Source organism: Chelonoidis abingdonii, chromosome 22 (genome assembly GCF_003597395.2).
Source record: "Chelonoidis abingdonii isolate Lonesome George chromosome 22, CheloAbing_2.0, whole genome shotgun sequence".
Taxonomy (NCBI): domain Eukaryota; kingdom Metazoa; phylum Chordata; order Testudines; family Testudinidae; genus Chelonoidis; species Chelonoidis abingdonii.
In genome coordinates this window covers 22,270,191-22,287,224 of record NC_133790.1, presented here as the reverse complement: position 1 = coordinate 22,287,224, position 17,034 = coordinate 22,270,191, and the positions used below count along the sequence as shown (strand labels likewise).

Sequence of the window (17,034 nt, the reverse complement as noted above, 5' to 3'; positions counted from 1 at the left end):
GCTTAAGGTGGTCTGATAGCGTATTTAGTTTATGTCCATCACTAGCAATCATGTCGTGCCACCAAAGCTTTTGGTGCCATATGATTGCCAGCCTTGTAGCGACATTCCTTGGTACACGCACTACAAAATTTATTGCCTTTTCATTTCTATAATATGTGCAAAGCAAGAAAGCCACCAAAACCAAACCACTGCTGATGAAGGGTTTGGCACTGAATATTCTAGTTTCTGATCTTGTCCTGCCACTTTCTATGGAGCAGCTGACAGACAGCAAAAATTGAAAATTTCAGTCTCTTTGTGTTCAGCCTTCCTTGGGGCCCACGTTTCACAAGGAGGGTCATATGCAGTTTGGCATATCAGCCTCAGAGTTGATAGCCTTTTCGCAGAATATAAAGGTGTGCTGATCTAATGGTTGGAGAAGCAGGGGTGTCAGACCTGTGTTGCTGGGGGGTCATAGGCTGGAGTGGGGTTTCTGTTGTCTTGTTAACTGGCACCAAAGTAAGCCATAAGGAAATCGGAGATTTGTGTCCTCTTCATGTGACGGGAACAAAGTCATTACTGCACTTCCCTTCTTTTGAACAATCTGATTGCAGGGTCCCTTTTCCCTAAAATTACCCTTATATTATTAAATAAATCCTGGCATCTGAGTATTCTCCAGCTCCATTGTTACTGCTAGTGAGGTGTATCTCATGAGCCATGAGGGGAGGGCTTTACCTTTAATTTTTTTGGGCTCTGCCCTACGTGCAACTTGTCATCAGACCCCCCGGTATTAGATTTAGGCTTGGTTTGGTGATGAGACCAGGAATCATGTGACAGTAGCCTGTGGCTTCCTATGAGGAAGAGCCTTCTCCATCAAAGGAAGGAAGGTCAGGGCTAGAAAAGACCATGGGGAAGATTCTCCAGAGATGAGCAGAGTCTGGAGTAGGCCTGGAAGAGCTCTCCTGCTCAGAGAGATCTGAGAGTTAACTGGGGTCTGAAGCCACAATACAAGGGTACCTGGGAGACAACCCATCAGGGAAGTGCTTTTAGCGGATCTAGAGGGGACCAAGGTCAAAGGAGAAGGGAAAGGCCTGCCTGAAGTGACCTGCAGTGACAGGTGGGAGCAGAAGCTGTAAGGGGAACAACAGCCTTGAGAAGAAGACACTTGAGGCTATACCATGCAGCAGAACCTGGATTTTGGAAGGAGCAGTTGGGCCCAGCAAAGGGATGAAGAAACTGTGGAGTGGGGGACATAGTGGTTCTGGTTTAAGGTGACATTGGAACTGTTTTAATAGATGAATCCCCAAGAAGGGGGGGTGTTTAACTTGCACAAGAGCCTAGGGGGCAGTTTGAGTACCTGAAGGGGGAAACTGAGGCAGCAGCAAGGTCTGGTGCCAGTTCAGGTAAGACCCTGTTATGCTGCTCCATGGGAGTGATGCTTTCTTGGAGGTTGGGGATCATAGATGGTTAACTTCTCTTCTCTTTCTCTTCCCACACAGTCTGATTTTTCTTTTTTTCTTGTAGTATGTGGGACATCGGTCTAAGAAGTGGAAGACATTGGTGCGAGCAGACACGTATTATCAGCATTCACTGCTGGCCAGGGTTTTGGCTGCCTGGAAGGTAGGAGGATTATGTTCGCTTCATTGCTGAAGCTTGCTGTGTCTGCACCCACCACTCTGAGGAGGGAATGCCAGATCTGTGTATGTGTTTGACTTTAGGGTCCACACAAAGAGTGTGATGCCAAATGCTGCTGCCACTACCGGAGATTCTCCCTTGAGCTCCATTGATGGAGCCCTGTGTTTTTGGAGTACAGAGGTCTGAGGTCTCTCCTGGCTTGTGTGGCTGTATATATGTGAGATGTAGATAGCTGCGTCACTCAGGATGGCAAACCTCATGTTGTTAATGTATAATTGCTATTGAGAGTAACAAGAGGAGTGCTAAACTCTGGTGGCTGCAGCTTCTGCATCTGCTCCTGGACAGCTGCTGCTGAGAGTTCCCCAGAGAACTCCTCCCCATAGTGTTCCTAACAGCTAGGGGAAGTCTCACTTCAACCCTGCTTTCCTTGCAGAGTTACCAGCAAAACATACAGTGCATTCTACGCCAAGTCGATAAAAAGGATGAGGAGCGTAATAGGGCGCTGTTGCGGTAAGCCTGCCCCTCTCCATGCAACTCTAGAAAGAAGCAACTTGCCCTAGACCTCCTTAACTGGCACATTCAGTAATCCCTGAACTTTTGACACTGAGAACTAACTTTCCCTGCTTCACTGTTTTTCTGCATGTCAGCCGACCTAAAAGGAATGGTAACATTCTCATGGGACTCGATGCTGGCTGTGACCTTCTTGTGGATACGTAGGGTTGTGAGGCACCTCACTACCACCTGCTTTTAGCATGCGTAAGCCTTGCCTGTGCCTCTCAAGGGTCAGCTCCCCAGCTCCACGGGCAACATAAGCACTCCCTTCTAGGCCCCGCCAGCCCCTCTGTCTCTCTACAGGCTAGCAGTGGGCACACTCCAACCCTCGAGCCCTCGAAGAGTCTCCCGGGTGTGTCCAGCCCTGGGTGCACTGGACACTCACAGTATTCACAGATTTGCTGCTTCCAACAAAACAGTAAACCTCAGTTTATTAGTTCCACCTCAGATCACCGCTCCTCCAAACACACTAGCATTTAGATATGTTTATAGTAAAATCCAGTATACGTTTATTTAACAAAGCATAGAGGTTGAAATAATAGAAGTATTGAAAACATTTGGTTATGTGTGAAATAAAATCATAACACATTCTAGATCTTAAAGTTAATTAACTAGATGCTCTCAAGTCTTGTAGAGTAACGCTCATCCTTGCAGTGCTTCACAGGCAGGTTGGCAGTGACCCTCCTTTCATGACACATGCTGTCAACTTGCCTCCTAGGGAAGGCCCCAGTATATTCTCCCAACCCCCAAACACATACCAGTCCCATCCATTGTCTTTATTCATAAACAGGGCCCTCTCTTCCCCCCACTGTTTGTTTCATCTTGTAGATTTCCTTTCTTGTAGATTTCACAATCTCTTCTTTTGCCTGTGGTTCAGTATGCAAGTACATATAGAGTGTGAGGCATACAGTATACAAATGACCAGACAGAGAGATAAGTGTCTGCTGCCTCCTGCCTGAAAGAAATGTCTCCGTATGTCACCTCTTGGTGACCTGCCTTAACTCCAAGACCTTAAGAACATAATTTTCAGTAGAGATACATAACTCCTTAACTACTATCCTTACACGAATTTTGCAACGATGACGACCAGAGCGCTGTTGGCTCTCAGGAGAGACTTCACATGCCACCATTTGGTGAGCTATTGTGCATATATCCCAGCAGATCCCTCTTTGTGCATCAAGAAATCCCTGGGTGACTTTGCCCATTATGCACCAGTCTCTTAAAGCATCTTTTGTCCAGTTTCAAAGCCGCCTTCTTGTGGCAGAACTGTTCTTGTGGTGCCTGCTGGAGCTACAGCTCAGAACAAACATAGGATCAGACCCCAATAAACATATTGGCTAGTAAACTAAATCCTATCCGTGTAGTGGATGGACTCTGCTATGATCTTAAGTGATGGTGCTCTTGGAGCATATATAGTTTGTCTTGTTTCTCATAGGTGGCAGGCCCAGGAAGGGCCTTGGTCACCCTGCATTATCTGCAGTCACTTGAGTTTTTGGTATCAACTGGGAACTGTATTTTGCTGCTGTTTTTTTTCAGTGCCTGGCTGCACTTGCGGGCATGATGTCAGGTGCTTGGCTATGTTTAAGACACTAGAAACAAAGGTGGGTTTGTGGATACAGCAATTTTTTGGGTTCCTCTCCATGAATGGAAAGGTGCCAAAGGTCAAGCCAGCTTCCAAGAGGAGGGGAAAAGTATGTGGTGAAAATCACTGTTGATCTTTAGGTTTCTGTTTCCTACTTTGTCCTTAGACAGATACTGAGTATCTGGAGAGAAAATACTGTTGCCCTTGTGGGTGAAGCTAAGAAGGCTGTACAGGCAGAACTGCACTACAGGAGATCAACTCTCTCAAAGGTGGGATCTGTGCAGGGGACTTGGAGGCCATTTTAGCCAAGAAGTAGAACTAGTCCAACAGGAGTTACTTCAGGGAATAGTACAGTAGTTCTTAGTCGGGGGAAGCTTACAGCTTCACATAGGAGGCACTACAAAGAAGGCTGCAGAAGCTGGGGAACTTGCTGCTCTTGAGTCGCTGCTCCGAGTCCCAACCTATCTCAGCAGGAGTCTCTGCTGGCACTGGCTGTGAGGGAGTCCACAGCTTTTCGCTATTCCATTTCCTGGAAGGGAATAGCGTGGCAGCTTTGGCTGTGTGGTGGAAAACCCCTTCAAGAAATGCAAAGGGGATATGGGACGAATGGCTGCTCTTAGGAACCCTGCTCTGGGGGCATAGAATTTCCATTAGTGGAGGGTTTTCCCACACCTGCTGCAGTTCACTTGTGTGATGGGGTGACAGGGTTTGTGGTAGTGTTTGTGTTACTGGTGATGGGAGGCACTTGATTTCAATTCTAACCTCCAAAGAGTACTACAGTATTAGTTTGTATCCTGTCCCTCTGCTCTGACTCCCTAGGTGCTACTCCAGTGGAGGGACACTACCTGTCTGTGGGTGTACCGCCGTCAGCAGGAGGCAGCGGCTCTGAGGCAGGCCAGGAGGTGTTTGGATATGGGTGAGCCTCAGGACGAGGAATATAAAGCACTCTCCTAAGGACCTGGTCACTGTGTTAGAGCAGGGTGTGGCTTTGTTGCATGAATTTTGACACTCATTTGTCCGTGTGTGGAACCGAGAAACACACATCTCTGTAAGGCAACCACGTATTTGCTTTGCATAGATGAGATGAACTGGCTGTGTCATGAAGACTGTGTGGTAGTGACATTGTTCTACAGGGTTTTCTGCAATGTAATGGGTGTTCATGGGTTGACTAGCTGTGTACAAATTAAGAGATCGTTCCTAGGCTAGGAGGGATGGTCTACTGGATAGGACATTGGCCCAGGATTCAAGCAATTTGCCACAGGCTTCTTGCGTGACGTTAGGTCAGTCACTAAATCTACCCTGAGCCTCAGTTCCTCATCTCTAAAATAGGGATAGCACTTCCTCTTCGCAGGAGTGTTGTCAAGATAAAATTCATTAATGGTTGTGAGAAGCTCAAACAGTACAGTGATGAGGGCCAAATAAATACCAAGAGGTTCAGGCAAATCTTGATTAAAAGTAGGGCTGTTGATTAATTGCAGTTAACTCCCGCGATTCAAAAAAATGAATCGCGATTAAAAAAATTAATTGTGATTAATCACACTGTTAAACAATAGATTACCAATTGAAATTTATTAACTATTTTTGGATGTTTTTCTACATTTTCAAATATATTGATTTATATTACAACACAGAATACAAAGTGTACAGTGTTCACTTTATATTATTTTATTACAAATATTTGCAGTCAAAAATGAAAAAATTAATATTTTTCAATTCACCTCATACAAGTACCATAATGCAATCTCTTTATCATGAAAGTACAACTTACAAATGTAGAGAAATTTTTTTTTGTACATATCTGCACTCAAAAACAAACAATGTAAACTTTAGAGCCTACATCCACTCAGTCCTACTTAATTATGCTAATATTCATATGCTCCTTCGTGGCTACCATTCCAGAGACATGCTTCCATGCTGATGACGCTTATTAAAAAAATGTGTAATTAAATTTTGACTGAACTCTTGGCGAGGAAATTTGTCTCCTGGTCTGTTTCCCTACATTCTGCCATGTTTCAATTATAGCAGCCTTGGTGATGACCCGCATATGTTGTTCGTTTTAAGAATATTTCACTGCAGATTTGACAAAGCACAAAGAGGTTCCCAATGGGAGATTTGAAGATAGCTTAACAGGCACTGGACCAGGTTAAGAATCTGAAGTGCTGTCAAAATCTGAGAGGGCGAGGTGTGGAGCATGCTTTCAGAAATCTTTAAAGAGCAAACTGCTCATGCAGGTTTCAACTTCCATGATAAAGAGATTGCATTACGGTACCTGTATGAGGTGAATTGAAAAACAGTTTCTTTTGTTTTTTATAGCACAAATATTTGTAATAAAAAATAGTAATATAAAGGGAGCACTGTACTTTTTATATTCTATGTTGTAATTTAAATCAATATATTTGAAAATGAAGAAAACATCCAAAAATATGTAAATAAATGGTATTCTATTATTGTTTAACAGTGCAATTAAGCGCGACAGCCCTAATTAAAAGTAACTAGGATTAATAATGCTTTCTGTCCAAGACTCTCAAAATACTTCATACATTTTTGACTTAATATTACAGCCCCCCCACTTACAGGTTGGAGGTGGTATTATCCCCATTTTCCAGATGAGGAAACTGAGGCACAGAAGTCAAGTTACTTGTCTGAGGTCACAACTAAAGTTATTGGCAGAGCTGGAAAGACATTGCAGGTCTCCTTACTCCCTATCCTATGCCTTAACAACAAGACCATCCTTCCTTCCGGGTGAAATACTATCACAGGCACTGAGAAATATTGTCAAACAAACCTGGAGATTAAAAAGCTGGTTTCTTGGGTGCACCTGACTGAGATAGAAATGGGCATCCTGCTAGTTCCTTGATTCATGGGTTCTTCTTGTAACAGTGCATTTAAGGGCCACATTTCTTCACTGGAAGGAATTCACCACGAGGTCCTTGGTGCTGAGAGTCCAGCTAGACACTGCAGCTCAGCACCACCAGAGGCAACTGCTGCAAGAGTGCCTGGCAAAGTGGAAGCAGTATCATCTGCAGTGCATAGGAAAGATGGTGAGAAGGAGCAGGGATAGTGAGAGGTGAAAGCCCCAGTCTGAGGGAGAAAGCCCTCTCCACAGCAGATGTCCCCTTAGAGGGGCACTTTTACAGACAGATTTCATTTCCACCGTCTAAGCTGGAGAGCAGTGGGAGCCTTGTGCAACATGGAGGAGTTGGCATCTCTGTGCATCACCTGTCACAGCATAAAGCCCTTGGGAGAAGGGAGTGGAGAGCATTCTCATTTGGGAGGGGAGATTGGGAAGGGCTGGGATTGCCTTGTGTGGGCTGTTGGGGAGGGACATCTATGCTGGGCTCAGGCATATTTGCCAAAGGATGGACTGTCGAGTGCTGTCATACTGATGTTCTCTGGCTGTGATTAATGCTAATGAAAGGTTACTATAGGTGGGTCCCTGTTCTGCTTTCCTGCCAGCTGGCCCAGATAAGTGGTGTGTGTCTGTCAGTATGACTTACTGTGCTGATTCCATGACAGCTCCTGCAGAGACGGGGAGACCAGCTGATGACTCAGAGACTCTGCTCTACCTGCTTTTCCTGCTGGAAGAGACAGGTGAGGAACTATCCCACATAGACAGGCACTGAGTCTCCTGCTGGTCCTGTCCAACTTTCTCCTTCAGACTCCATCTGCGGCACTGAAATACAGTGATATGGGGGGAGTGTAAGGAAGCTTGTGTCCAAATATCATCTAGGCTGGTGGCTCCATTAGCATGAGGTACACCCATCCCTGTGGCCTTAGGGTAACCCTCTCAGCCTAAAGACAAGGGATGGAGTTCACTAAAATCCCCATCACCCACTTGCACTGGATGTCGGTGTCAGGCTGCAGTGTGCAAGGTTGGCAGTGTTTAAAGAAAAAGCCACCCCCAATGAATGATATTCAGCAGCTCTTTCTTGTGGGCAGTGGAAATGTCCCATGGGTGATGAGAGGCAGCCTTGCAGGCTAAAGAGTTAATCCTTTTGCTTTCAAAACTGAAAGGTTAATGCCCTTCAGGTGGTGCATAGTCAGGGCCTTTCCCTGAGCTTATATGCAGTGTGTGTGACCCTTAGGAAGGAGTTGAAGGCACAGGGAGCTGATGCATTCTCCAACTGCAATCTCCATCACCTCTGTAAATTACATCACTTCATCTTTTGCTGGGATCTCTGTGGTATAGCACATACATGCCTAAACGCTGAACCAGGTGCTGTGTGGTTTGTTTTGTTAACAGCTGGCGCAGAAGCAATGGGAACGGCAGGAGACAGTGCGGGCACTGTGGCATTGGTCACTCTCACTGCAGGGGAAGGTAAGGTGTGCATATGGTGCACTTTGGGGTCTGGACTGTGTATGCATGTAGGGTCAGCTCCCCGGGCAGATGGGCCAGGGAGCACCTTCTCCTCTTTGTTTCATCTTCAGAGCTCCCTGTGCTGCTCTGAGGTGCTGGGTATCTTTGGTCCCTGATGCTCCTCTGATAAAAACCATTGGCCTGGGACTCCTCTGTCTAACTCCAGCTGATTTCCACACCCTGTCCCCCATCCCTTTAGGACAGAAACTAGCCATGATACATCTCTGGATGTTACTGTCCTGTGGACAGACTTGTGGTCTGCAGGGGGAGTTTTTGGTGCCTAGGTCTCTCTCCTCTGAGAGGCAGTAACTCTTGTAGCAATGCTCTTGCTCCTTCTTTTTTACTGCAGGTGTTTGATGCCTGGCTGGGGTTTGCCCTGGAGCGGCAGCGGAAGAAGGCCCGCATTGAAAAAGCTGTAGCGGTTTACCGTGCTGCCCTGTTGAAGGAGGGTGTGACCCAGATCCTGACGTATATGGCTGGCATGAAACAGTTACGGGGGCAGCTTCAAGCCCAGCACCAGCTGAAGGTATACAAGACTCTCATCATTGCTCTGTCTTGGGCACTACACCTGCCCTGAAGTGAAGTGGATTTCAGGTTTTATGTTCATTGCTTCTTTGATATAGAGGTACCATTCTGTCCTCATCTCCCAGCAGACCTCATTGTCCCTTTGCTCAGCGGGGTCTGTAACACTTCAGACAGGTGCTGCTAGGTAGGAGATTGAAGTCCAGGACCTCCATAGTAGCATTTTCTGAAATGCTTCCAGTTCCACACGCAGGGTCCCTTAGACAGGCAGAACGACTGGGTCTCAGTGTGCGGATGAGACAATGGTGTAAGGAGGAGGGATTTAGATTTATTAGGAACTGGGGAAACTTTTGGGAAAGGAGGGCGTATACAGAAAGGATGGGCTCCACCTACACCAAAATGGAACCAGATTGCTGGTCCTTAAAATTGAAAAGGTCTTAGAGCAGTTTTTAAACTAAGGGCTGAGGGAAAGCTGGCAGGTGTGTAGGAGCATGTGGTTCAGACAGAGACATTCCTTGGGGGAGGATCTATTAATGGAGATTCTCTATGTCCTATAAGGAGGAGAGGATTGAAGATGATAAAATACGGGTAGGATCTGATGAGAAACAGTCAAATGAAAAAGAGTTCCATTCAATTACAGCTAAAAAGTGACTAGTTATTAAAGTGCTTGTACACAAATTCTAGAAGTCTAAATAATAAGATGGGTGAACTAGAGTGCCTCATATTAAATGAGGATATTGATATCAGAGGGATCACAGAAACTTGGTGGAATGAGGATAATCAGTGGGACACAGTAATACCAGGGTACAAAATATATCGGAAGGACAGAACAGGTCGTGTTGGTAGGGGAGTAGCACTATATGCGAAAGAGAGCGTAGAATCAAATGAAGTAAAAATCTTAAATGAACCAAACTGTACCATAGAATCTCTGTGGGTAGTAATTCTATGCTCTAATAAGAATATAGCAGTAGGGCTATATTACCGACCATCCAACCAGGATGGTGATAGTGACTGTGAAATGCTCAGGGAGATTAGAGAGGCTATTAAAAAAAAAAAAAAATCAATAATAATGGAGGATTTCAGCTATCCCCATATTGATTGGGTACATGTCACCTCAGGACGGGATGCAGAGATAAAGTTTCTTGACACCTTAAATGACTACTTTGTGGAGCAGCTAGTCTGGGAACCCACAGGGGGAGAGACTATTCTTAATGTAGTCCTAAGTGGAGCATAGGAACTGGTCCAAGAGGTGAATATAGTTGGGCCACTTGGTAATAGCAACTATAATATAATTATATTTATCATCCCTGTGTTGGGGAAAACACCACAGCGGCCCAACACTGTAACATTTAATTTCAGAAAGGGGGACTATACAAAAATGAGGAAATTAGTTAAGCAGAAATTAAAAGATAAAACACCAAAAGTGAAATCCCTGCAAGTTGCATGGAAACTTTTTAAAGACACCATAATAGAGGCTCAACTTAAATGCATACCCCAAATTAAAAAACATAGTAAGAGAACCAAAAAAGTGCCACTTTAGCTAACCAACAAAGTAAAAGAAGCAATGAGAGGAGCATAAACTTTGGCAAACGAAGTGTAAAAATATAATTAGGAAGGTCAAAAAAGAATGTGAAAAACAGCTAGCCAAAAACTCAAAAAATAATAGCAATTTTTTTTTAAAGTACTTCAGAAGGCAGGAAGCCTGCTAAACAACCGGTGGGGCTACTGAACGATCGAGATGCTAAAGGAGCGCTCAAGGATGAAAAGGCCATTGCAGAGAAACTAAATGAATTATTTGCATCCGTCTTCATGGCTGAGGATGTGAGGGAGATTCCCAGACCTGAGCCTTTCTTTTTAGGTGACAAATCATAGAATCTTAGGGTTGGAAGGGACCTCAGAAGGTCATCTAGTCCAAATGCCTGCTCAAAGCAGGACCAATCCCCAGACAGATTTTTACCCCAGTTCCCTAAATGGCCCCCTCAAGGATTGAACTAACAGCCCCAGGTTTAGCAGGCCAATGCTCAAACCACTGAGCTATCCCTCCCCCACTTCCTGAGGAACTGTCCCAGATTGAGGTATCATTAGAGAAGGTTTTGGAACATATTGATAAACTAAACAGTAATAAGTCACCAGGACCAGATGGTATTCACTCAAGATTTCTGAAGGAACTCAAATGTGAAATTGCAGAACTATTAACTGTAGCTTGTAACCTATCATTTACATCAGCTTCTGTACCAAATGACTAAAGGATAGCTAATGTGATGCCAATTTTTAAAAAGGACCCCAGAGGTGATCCTGGCAGTTACAAGACGGTAAGCCTGATTTCAATACTGGGCAAACTGGTTGAAACTGTAGTAAACCACGAAATTGTCAGACACATAAATGAACATAATTTGTTGGGAAATAGTCAACATGGTTTTTGTAAAGGAAAATCATGCCTCACCAATCTACTAAAATTCTTTGAGGGACTCAACAAGCATGTGGACAAAAGGGATCCAGTGGATATAGTGTACTTAGATTTTCAGAAAGCCTTTGACAAGGTCCCTCACCAAAGGCTCTTAAGCAAAATAAGCTGTGATGGGATAAGAGGGAAAGTCCTCTCATGGACTGGGAACTGGTTAAAAGATTCGAAACAAAGAGTAGGAATAAATGGTCAGTTTTCAGAATAGAGAGAGTAAATAGTGGTGTCCCCCGGGATCTGTTCTGGAACCAGTCCTATTCAACATATTCATAAATGATCTGGAAAAAGGGTAAACAGTGAGGTGGCAAAATTTGCAGATGATACAAAACTACTCAAGACATTTAAGTCCCAGGCAGACTGCAAAGAGCTACAAAAGGATCTCACAAAACTGGGTGAATGGGCAACAAAATGGCAGATGAAAGTCAATGTTGATAAATGCAAAGTAGTACACACTGGATAACGTAATCCCAACTATACATATAAAATGATGGGGTCTAAATTAGCTGTTACCACTCAAGAAAGAGATCTTAGAGTCATTGTGGATCGTTCTCTGAAAACATCCACTCCGTGTGCAGCAGAAGTCAAAAAAGCTAACAGAATGTTGGGCATCATTAAGAAAGGGATAGATAATAAGACAGAAAATATCATATTACTTCTATATAAATCCATGGTACGCCCATATCTTGAATACTTCGGGCAGTGGTGGTTGCCCCAATTCAAAAAAGAGATATTGGAATCTCAAAAGATTCAGAAAAGGGCAACAAAAATTATTAAGGGTATGGAACGGCTTCCGTATGAAGAGAGATTAATAAGACTGGGACTTTTCAGCTTGGAAAAGAGACAACTAAGGAGGGATATGATAGATAAAATCATAACTGGTGTGGAGAAAGTAAATAAGGAAGTACTAGCTACATAGGGAACAAATATTAAATAATGAGCTCTTCGGTGTAGCAAAGAGAGATATAACATGATCTAAGCCTGGAAGTACGACCTAGACAAATTCAGACTGGAAATAAGGTGTAAATTTTTGACAGTGAGGATAATCAACCCTTAGAATAATTTACCAAGGATCACGATGATTTCTCCATCACTGACAATTTTGAAATCAAGATTAGGTGGTGGTGTGGTTTTTTGTTTCGTTTTTTGTTTTTCCTAGGGAGGGAACCACCACTCTAGGAATTATTTTTAGGAAATTCTATGGCCTGTGTTATACAGGAGGTCAGACTAGATGATCACAGTGGTCCCTTCTGACTTTGGAATCTATGAATCTATTTACTCCTTCTCATAACACAAGAACTAAGGGTCACCAAATGAAATTAACAAGCAGCAGGTTTAAAATAAACAAAAGGTTGTATTTTTTCACACGACGTGCAGTCAACCTGTGGAACTCCTTGCCAGAGGGTGTGAAGGCCAAGAACTAGATAAGTTCATGGAGGATAGGTCCATCAATGGCTATTAGTCAGGATGGGTAGGGATGGTGTCCTTAGCCTCTGTTTGCCAGAAGCTGGGTCTGGGCGATGGAATGGATCATTTGATGATTACCTGTTCTGTTCATTCCCTCTGGGAGACCTGGCATTAGCCACTGTCAGAAGACAGGATACTAGGCTAGATGGACCTTTGGTCTCACCCAGTATGGCCAGATGGTCTCCTCGTGATCATCTAGTCCAGGTGTGTCCAAACCTTGGCTTGCGAGCTGCGTGTGGCTCTTATACAGTTAAAGTGTGGCTTGTGGAGGCCCCCCGAATTCTCCACCTGTCAGACTTTGGGGGGAAGCCCAGGATCTCTGCTTTGCAGTGGGGTGATGGGGTAGGGGCTTCTGCCCAGTGGGAAGAGGGGTTTAGGGGCTTCAGGGCACACCTGCTCGGGCTTGGGGCTTCAGCAGGAGTGGGGCAGAAGCCCCAAACCCTGGCAGGTGCCTCCCATGGGGCAGAATCTCTGAGTCCCAGCAGATGCACGTCAGCTCCTGAACTTCTGTCGTATGTGACACGGAGGGTCAGTAAGCTTGGCATCCCTGATCTAGTCTGACCTCTTGCACATTGCAGGCCACAGACCCTCACCTGCCCACTCTGGTATTAGTTCCATAACTTCTGGCTGAGTTATGCAAGGTCTCAAATCATGATTTAAAGACTTCAAGTTACAGAGAATCCACCATGGGCACTAGTTTAAACCTGCAAGTGACCCATGTCCCATGATACAGAGTCTCTGCCAATCTGACCTGGGAGAAAATTCCTTCCTGACCCTAAATATGGCGATCAGTTAGACCTAGAGCTTATGGGCAAACCCAGAAGCCAAACACCATCCTGTTATCCATTGCTACTTCCCAAGGACATCCCTTCCTTGGAGAAGTGTCCTTCCTGGGTGGCATGATGCTGCTTCTCCCTATTCTAATCCATCTAACGACCTGATTCTCTTTCTGCTTGGCAGGCAGCCTACAGCCTTCACCAGACAGTGTATCGTTGTGCCATGCTGTGGAAGCGAAAGGCTCTCTGCAGGAACCTGGACAAGCCTCACTCCTCTCTCTCTTCTCTGAAGAAGAGGGTGACATTTAAGATGCCCATGCCTGTTGCCAACCCTGGGGCAGGAGGAGACGCAGCAAAGGTAGTGACTCCGTGCTCTATGCTGCAGCCCGTGAAGAGAGACAATTTGCCATTCCTTTTTGCTGCTGAGGATTTCGTTCTTAGTGAGCTGTGAGTGTCAAGTTTCAGCATATCCTGCATTACGCTTGCATTGCATTTCTGAGTTCATTTCTTAAATCCCACAGTGGCTGCTGTGAATTTCCACACAACTTCCCCTTCCCTCCTGATGCTGCACGGTATGTCTGTTAATGCTGAGTTATAATAGAACTGCTGCATAATGTATACAGCTGCCCATGAAAAATGGAAGGACTCGTGACTCTTCTTTGGCAGCCCATTACTAGCCCAGCTTAATGACTTCCCAATGGAACTTCCTCACTGTATGGCAATGGATTACTGGGGTCCTGGTGATCTTTAAGTGGGAGCTCTCACAGGAATGCCTGCAAAGTGGTGCAGGGATAGAAATATTACGACCATGAAATTCATCTGACCACAGCGAGATCCCAGAGCTGCCACAAAGTCACACAGTGCTAGGTGTTAGCTGTGCTGAAATCGGTCAGTCCTCTCCCCGGCTTTATGGGAAAGGGGAACTATGTGCTTTCCGAAAGCTGTTCCCTAAAAATCTCTTGCCAACCTTGCTGGTGATCTCATGCTGAGAGTGCATTTTGTGTGGGCAGGGGGATGACTGGGGAGGGGGGATTTTGTAAAGCTGCCTCAGTCAAGGACAGGAGTCTCTTGGATCTTAGCAATTGCCTACGTTTTTGTTGTTTTTCCCAGAAACGCAGTCCGCCAGGCAAGACTACAGCCCCGTAGACCTGACTTCCTGCTGCAGTCTCTGGAGGGAGAGGGCTTGTTGGGGATACCTTTCAATGAGTAAGAACACTCACCCTTTAAAAGTAGGGCAGGAGAATCTAATTGGAGTGGTGATTGCAATGACCCTCTTTCTGTGCTCCTGCCATGCTAACTGAATGTACCAGCTTGTGAGCTGTGAAATGTATTAAGTTGTGCTGAGATCTTACTCTGCATAGACATCTCTTTTGTGCAATATGAAGAGCAGCACAGTGACATGAAAAGCTTCAGATTGCTTACACAATGGAACAGAATAACGGAGCAGTCAGAGGGGTTAACCTACCATGTGCTAAAAGCTTAGTTTCACCAGTACGTAAATTTGAGGGAAAGACTGAATTCATCTAAAACACAGTGTGTCCCCAAAAAGAGACACAAGTTCTACTCTGCAAAGAGTCTGCGCAAAAAGTCTTTGGAGCTGTCTGTGTTTGGAGCCTCAATGAGTTCCAGAATTTGAGGGCTCAATTTACAAGCAAAAGGTGTTTTTTCTAACTGCCTGCCCTGCAGCTTAACTTGGAATCTGAGTGTCACACTGGCTGCTTGCTGGCTAATGGATCCTAAACCCTGCCCTCGTTTGTCCCGAGACACCAGACAATCTGAATGGAACTGAATTTTGGCCTTGCCATTGGAACCTCATCGACAATTTTGTTAATGAGGTGTGAGCTAGAATAGACCTCTGCTCCCCCCTATCTTGGCTGAATTTGCTCTGCAGGGCTAAGAGGAGTAAGAATTATTTGCTAGTCAATAAACAAACCACAGGGTGCAGAGCTGCTGAGCAAGGAGTTAAAATTTTTGCAGTCACTCTTCTTCATGTGATTTACAATGCTGAGGATGCTCAAGGAGCCATCTGTTATGCTATCAGTTCTAGTTCTAGCTCTGATATCACTTCTCTCAGAAATGAATGGGTTGAAGCTGCACTTGCTGTAAAAACAAAAGTTTTTCAACAGGAGAACCTTATTGAAAGAATTTAGTAGGCTCTTTTCCATGCTCTCTTTAGAAACCCCACTTCTATAGCTAATGGTACAGCTTCAGAGAGAAGGAAGATACTGCAGTTCAGAGAAGTGTCTCTCTCTCTCTCCCTCTCCATTCTCTGTGCTGTCTAAACCTGGATCAGATCCCCACTGCTGGGACCAAAATGATGTAGAAATATACTCCCTGACACTACCCTTTTAAAAAAAAAATAATAAAAAATTCTGTCAACAGGTTCAGGTTAAAATGCTCTAAGAGGGGAGATACCAGGCACCTAAGATCCCTCTAAGCTGCATGTCTGTGCAGCTTACAGTATTAAGCCCTGCACAGGGGCTCAGGGTGCGACGGGGAGAGATGCCTCTCCCCCACCATGGACCTGCCATGCCGGGAAGAGGTGGCCCTCCCTGCCAGCCCCAGCATGGACCTGCCCCGGACTTGCCGGGGAGAGGAGCCCCTCCCTCAGCCCAGCCCAGCCCCACTGGAGCTGCTGCAGCCAGGGAGAGGCACACCCTCTCCTCTGGGCCCCGAGTGTGCTGTGGCGAGAGGTCTAGGCTGTGGGGATCCCTCTCCCCACTGAACAGCCCTGGAGACAAGCCTGCACCCAAACCCCTCATTCTTCTGGCCCACCCAGAGCCCCCCCACAATACCCCAACCCTCTGCCCCAGCCCTGAGCCCCCTCCTGCACCCTGAACTCCTCGACCCCACCCCTCACATGAATTTTGTTATGTGCACCAATATGAAGGTGATGTGTACTGGTGCACATAACAAAATTCATTCCACACATGGACGTAAAAATTAGAGGAAACACTGCCAGGCACCATCTCTGTCTGATTCTTTTTTGATCTTTAGTGATTGTGTTGGTTCTTCCAGGCTTGCTGCCTTGTGACAGTGCTGCCCGTGAGAGCCAGCTGAGGTCACTCAATTAAGGTGAACTGCAAACAGAACGGGGCAGACAAACCCCAAAAGCTGGTGGATATTCCAATACTTAGGTTTACCAAGCCAGCACAAAACAGCTTCTACAGTACCTCACTGGTTACTTAGAAGTCCAAACAAGGCAGTTCCCTTAAAGTACCCAGCCTCAGGCCTCCATTCAGACACACCTGTCAAATATGATGATGATTACTGGAAACCTTATCACATCATATAAAAGAAAAGGTTCTTCCAATCCCAAAGGATCAGCCACATACCCAGGTCCAATTATAACTTAGATTTTACCCAAAATACCCACTATTAGCCAATTCTTATTAACTAAGCTAAAATTTATTTAAAAAGAGAGAGTGTGTTGGTTAAAAGATCAATATACAGACAGACTTGAATTCAATTCTTGAGGTTTAGATACCTAGTAGAGATGAGCTTGTAGTAGCCAAAAGTCCTTTTAGAAATAGTCCACAGGTTATAGTCTAATGTCCATATACAGGGTGACTCTAGTCAGTGACTGGGGATCTGAATCCTTATGGTTTAAGGATCTGAGATGAAGTAGGATCGTGTCCCAGGGTTCTTATACATTTTCAGCAGCCTTTTGGCTTGAGAAAACAATAGGCTTAACTTTTCTTTTCCCAAA

At 45.1% G+C, this 17,034-nt stretch overlaps 1 protein-coding gene across 8 annotated transcripts in view; it reads left to right on the top strand.

Moving 5' to 3' along the window:
* The window catches only part of SFI1 (SFI1 centrin binding protein), a 63,848-nt gene that overhangs the window by 39,974 nt on the left and 6,840 nt on the right, over nucleotides 1-17,034 (top strand). For 7 of the 8 annotated variants that reach the window (XM_032773728.2, XM_032773729.2, XM_075059981.1 and 4 more), the window contains 10 exons: nucleotides 1,501-1,596; nucleotides 2,045-2,121; nucleotides 3,912-4,014; nucleotides 4,565-4,661; nucleotides 6,626-6,786; nucleotides 7,262-7,336; nucleotides 7,989-8,063; nucleotides 8,452-8,628; nucleotides 13,510-13,772; nucleotides 14,436-14,531. In XM_032773728.2, the coding sequence (XP_032629619.1) occupies nucleotides 1,501-1,596; nucleotides 2,045-2,121; nucleotides 3,912-4,014; nucleotides 4,565-4,661; nucleotides 6,626-6,786; nucleotides 7,262-7,336; nucleotides 7,989-8,063; nucleotides 8,452-8,628; nucleotides 13,510-13,772; nucleotides 14,436-14,531 (1,220 nt within the window). The remainder of the gene's footprint in view (nucleotides 1-1,500; nucleotides 1,597-2,044; nucleotides 2,122-3,911; nucleotides 4,015-4,564; nucleotides 4,662-6,625; nucleotides 6,787-7,261; nucleotides 7,337-7,988; nucleotides 8,064-8,451; nucleotides 8,629-13,509; nucleotides 13,773-14,435; nucleotides 14,532-17,034) is intronic. The other variant, XM_032773730.2, reaches the window with a different exon arrangement.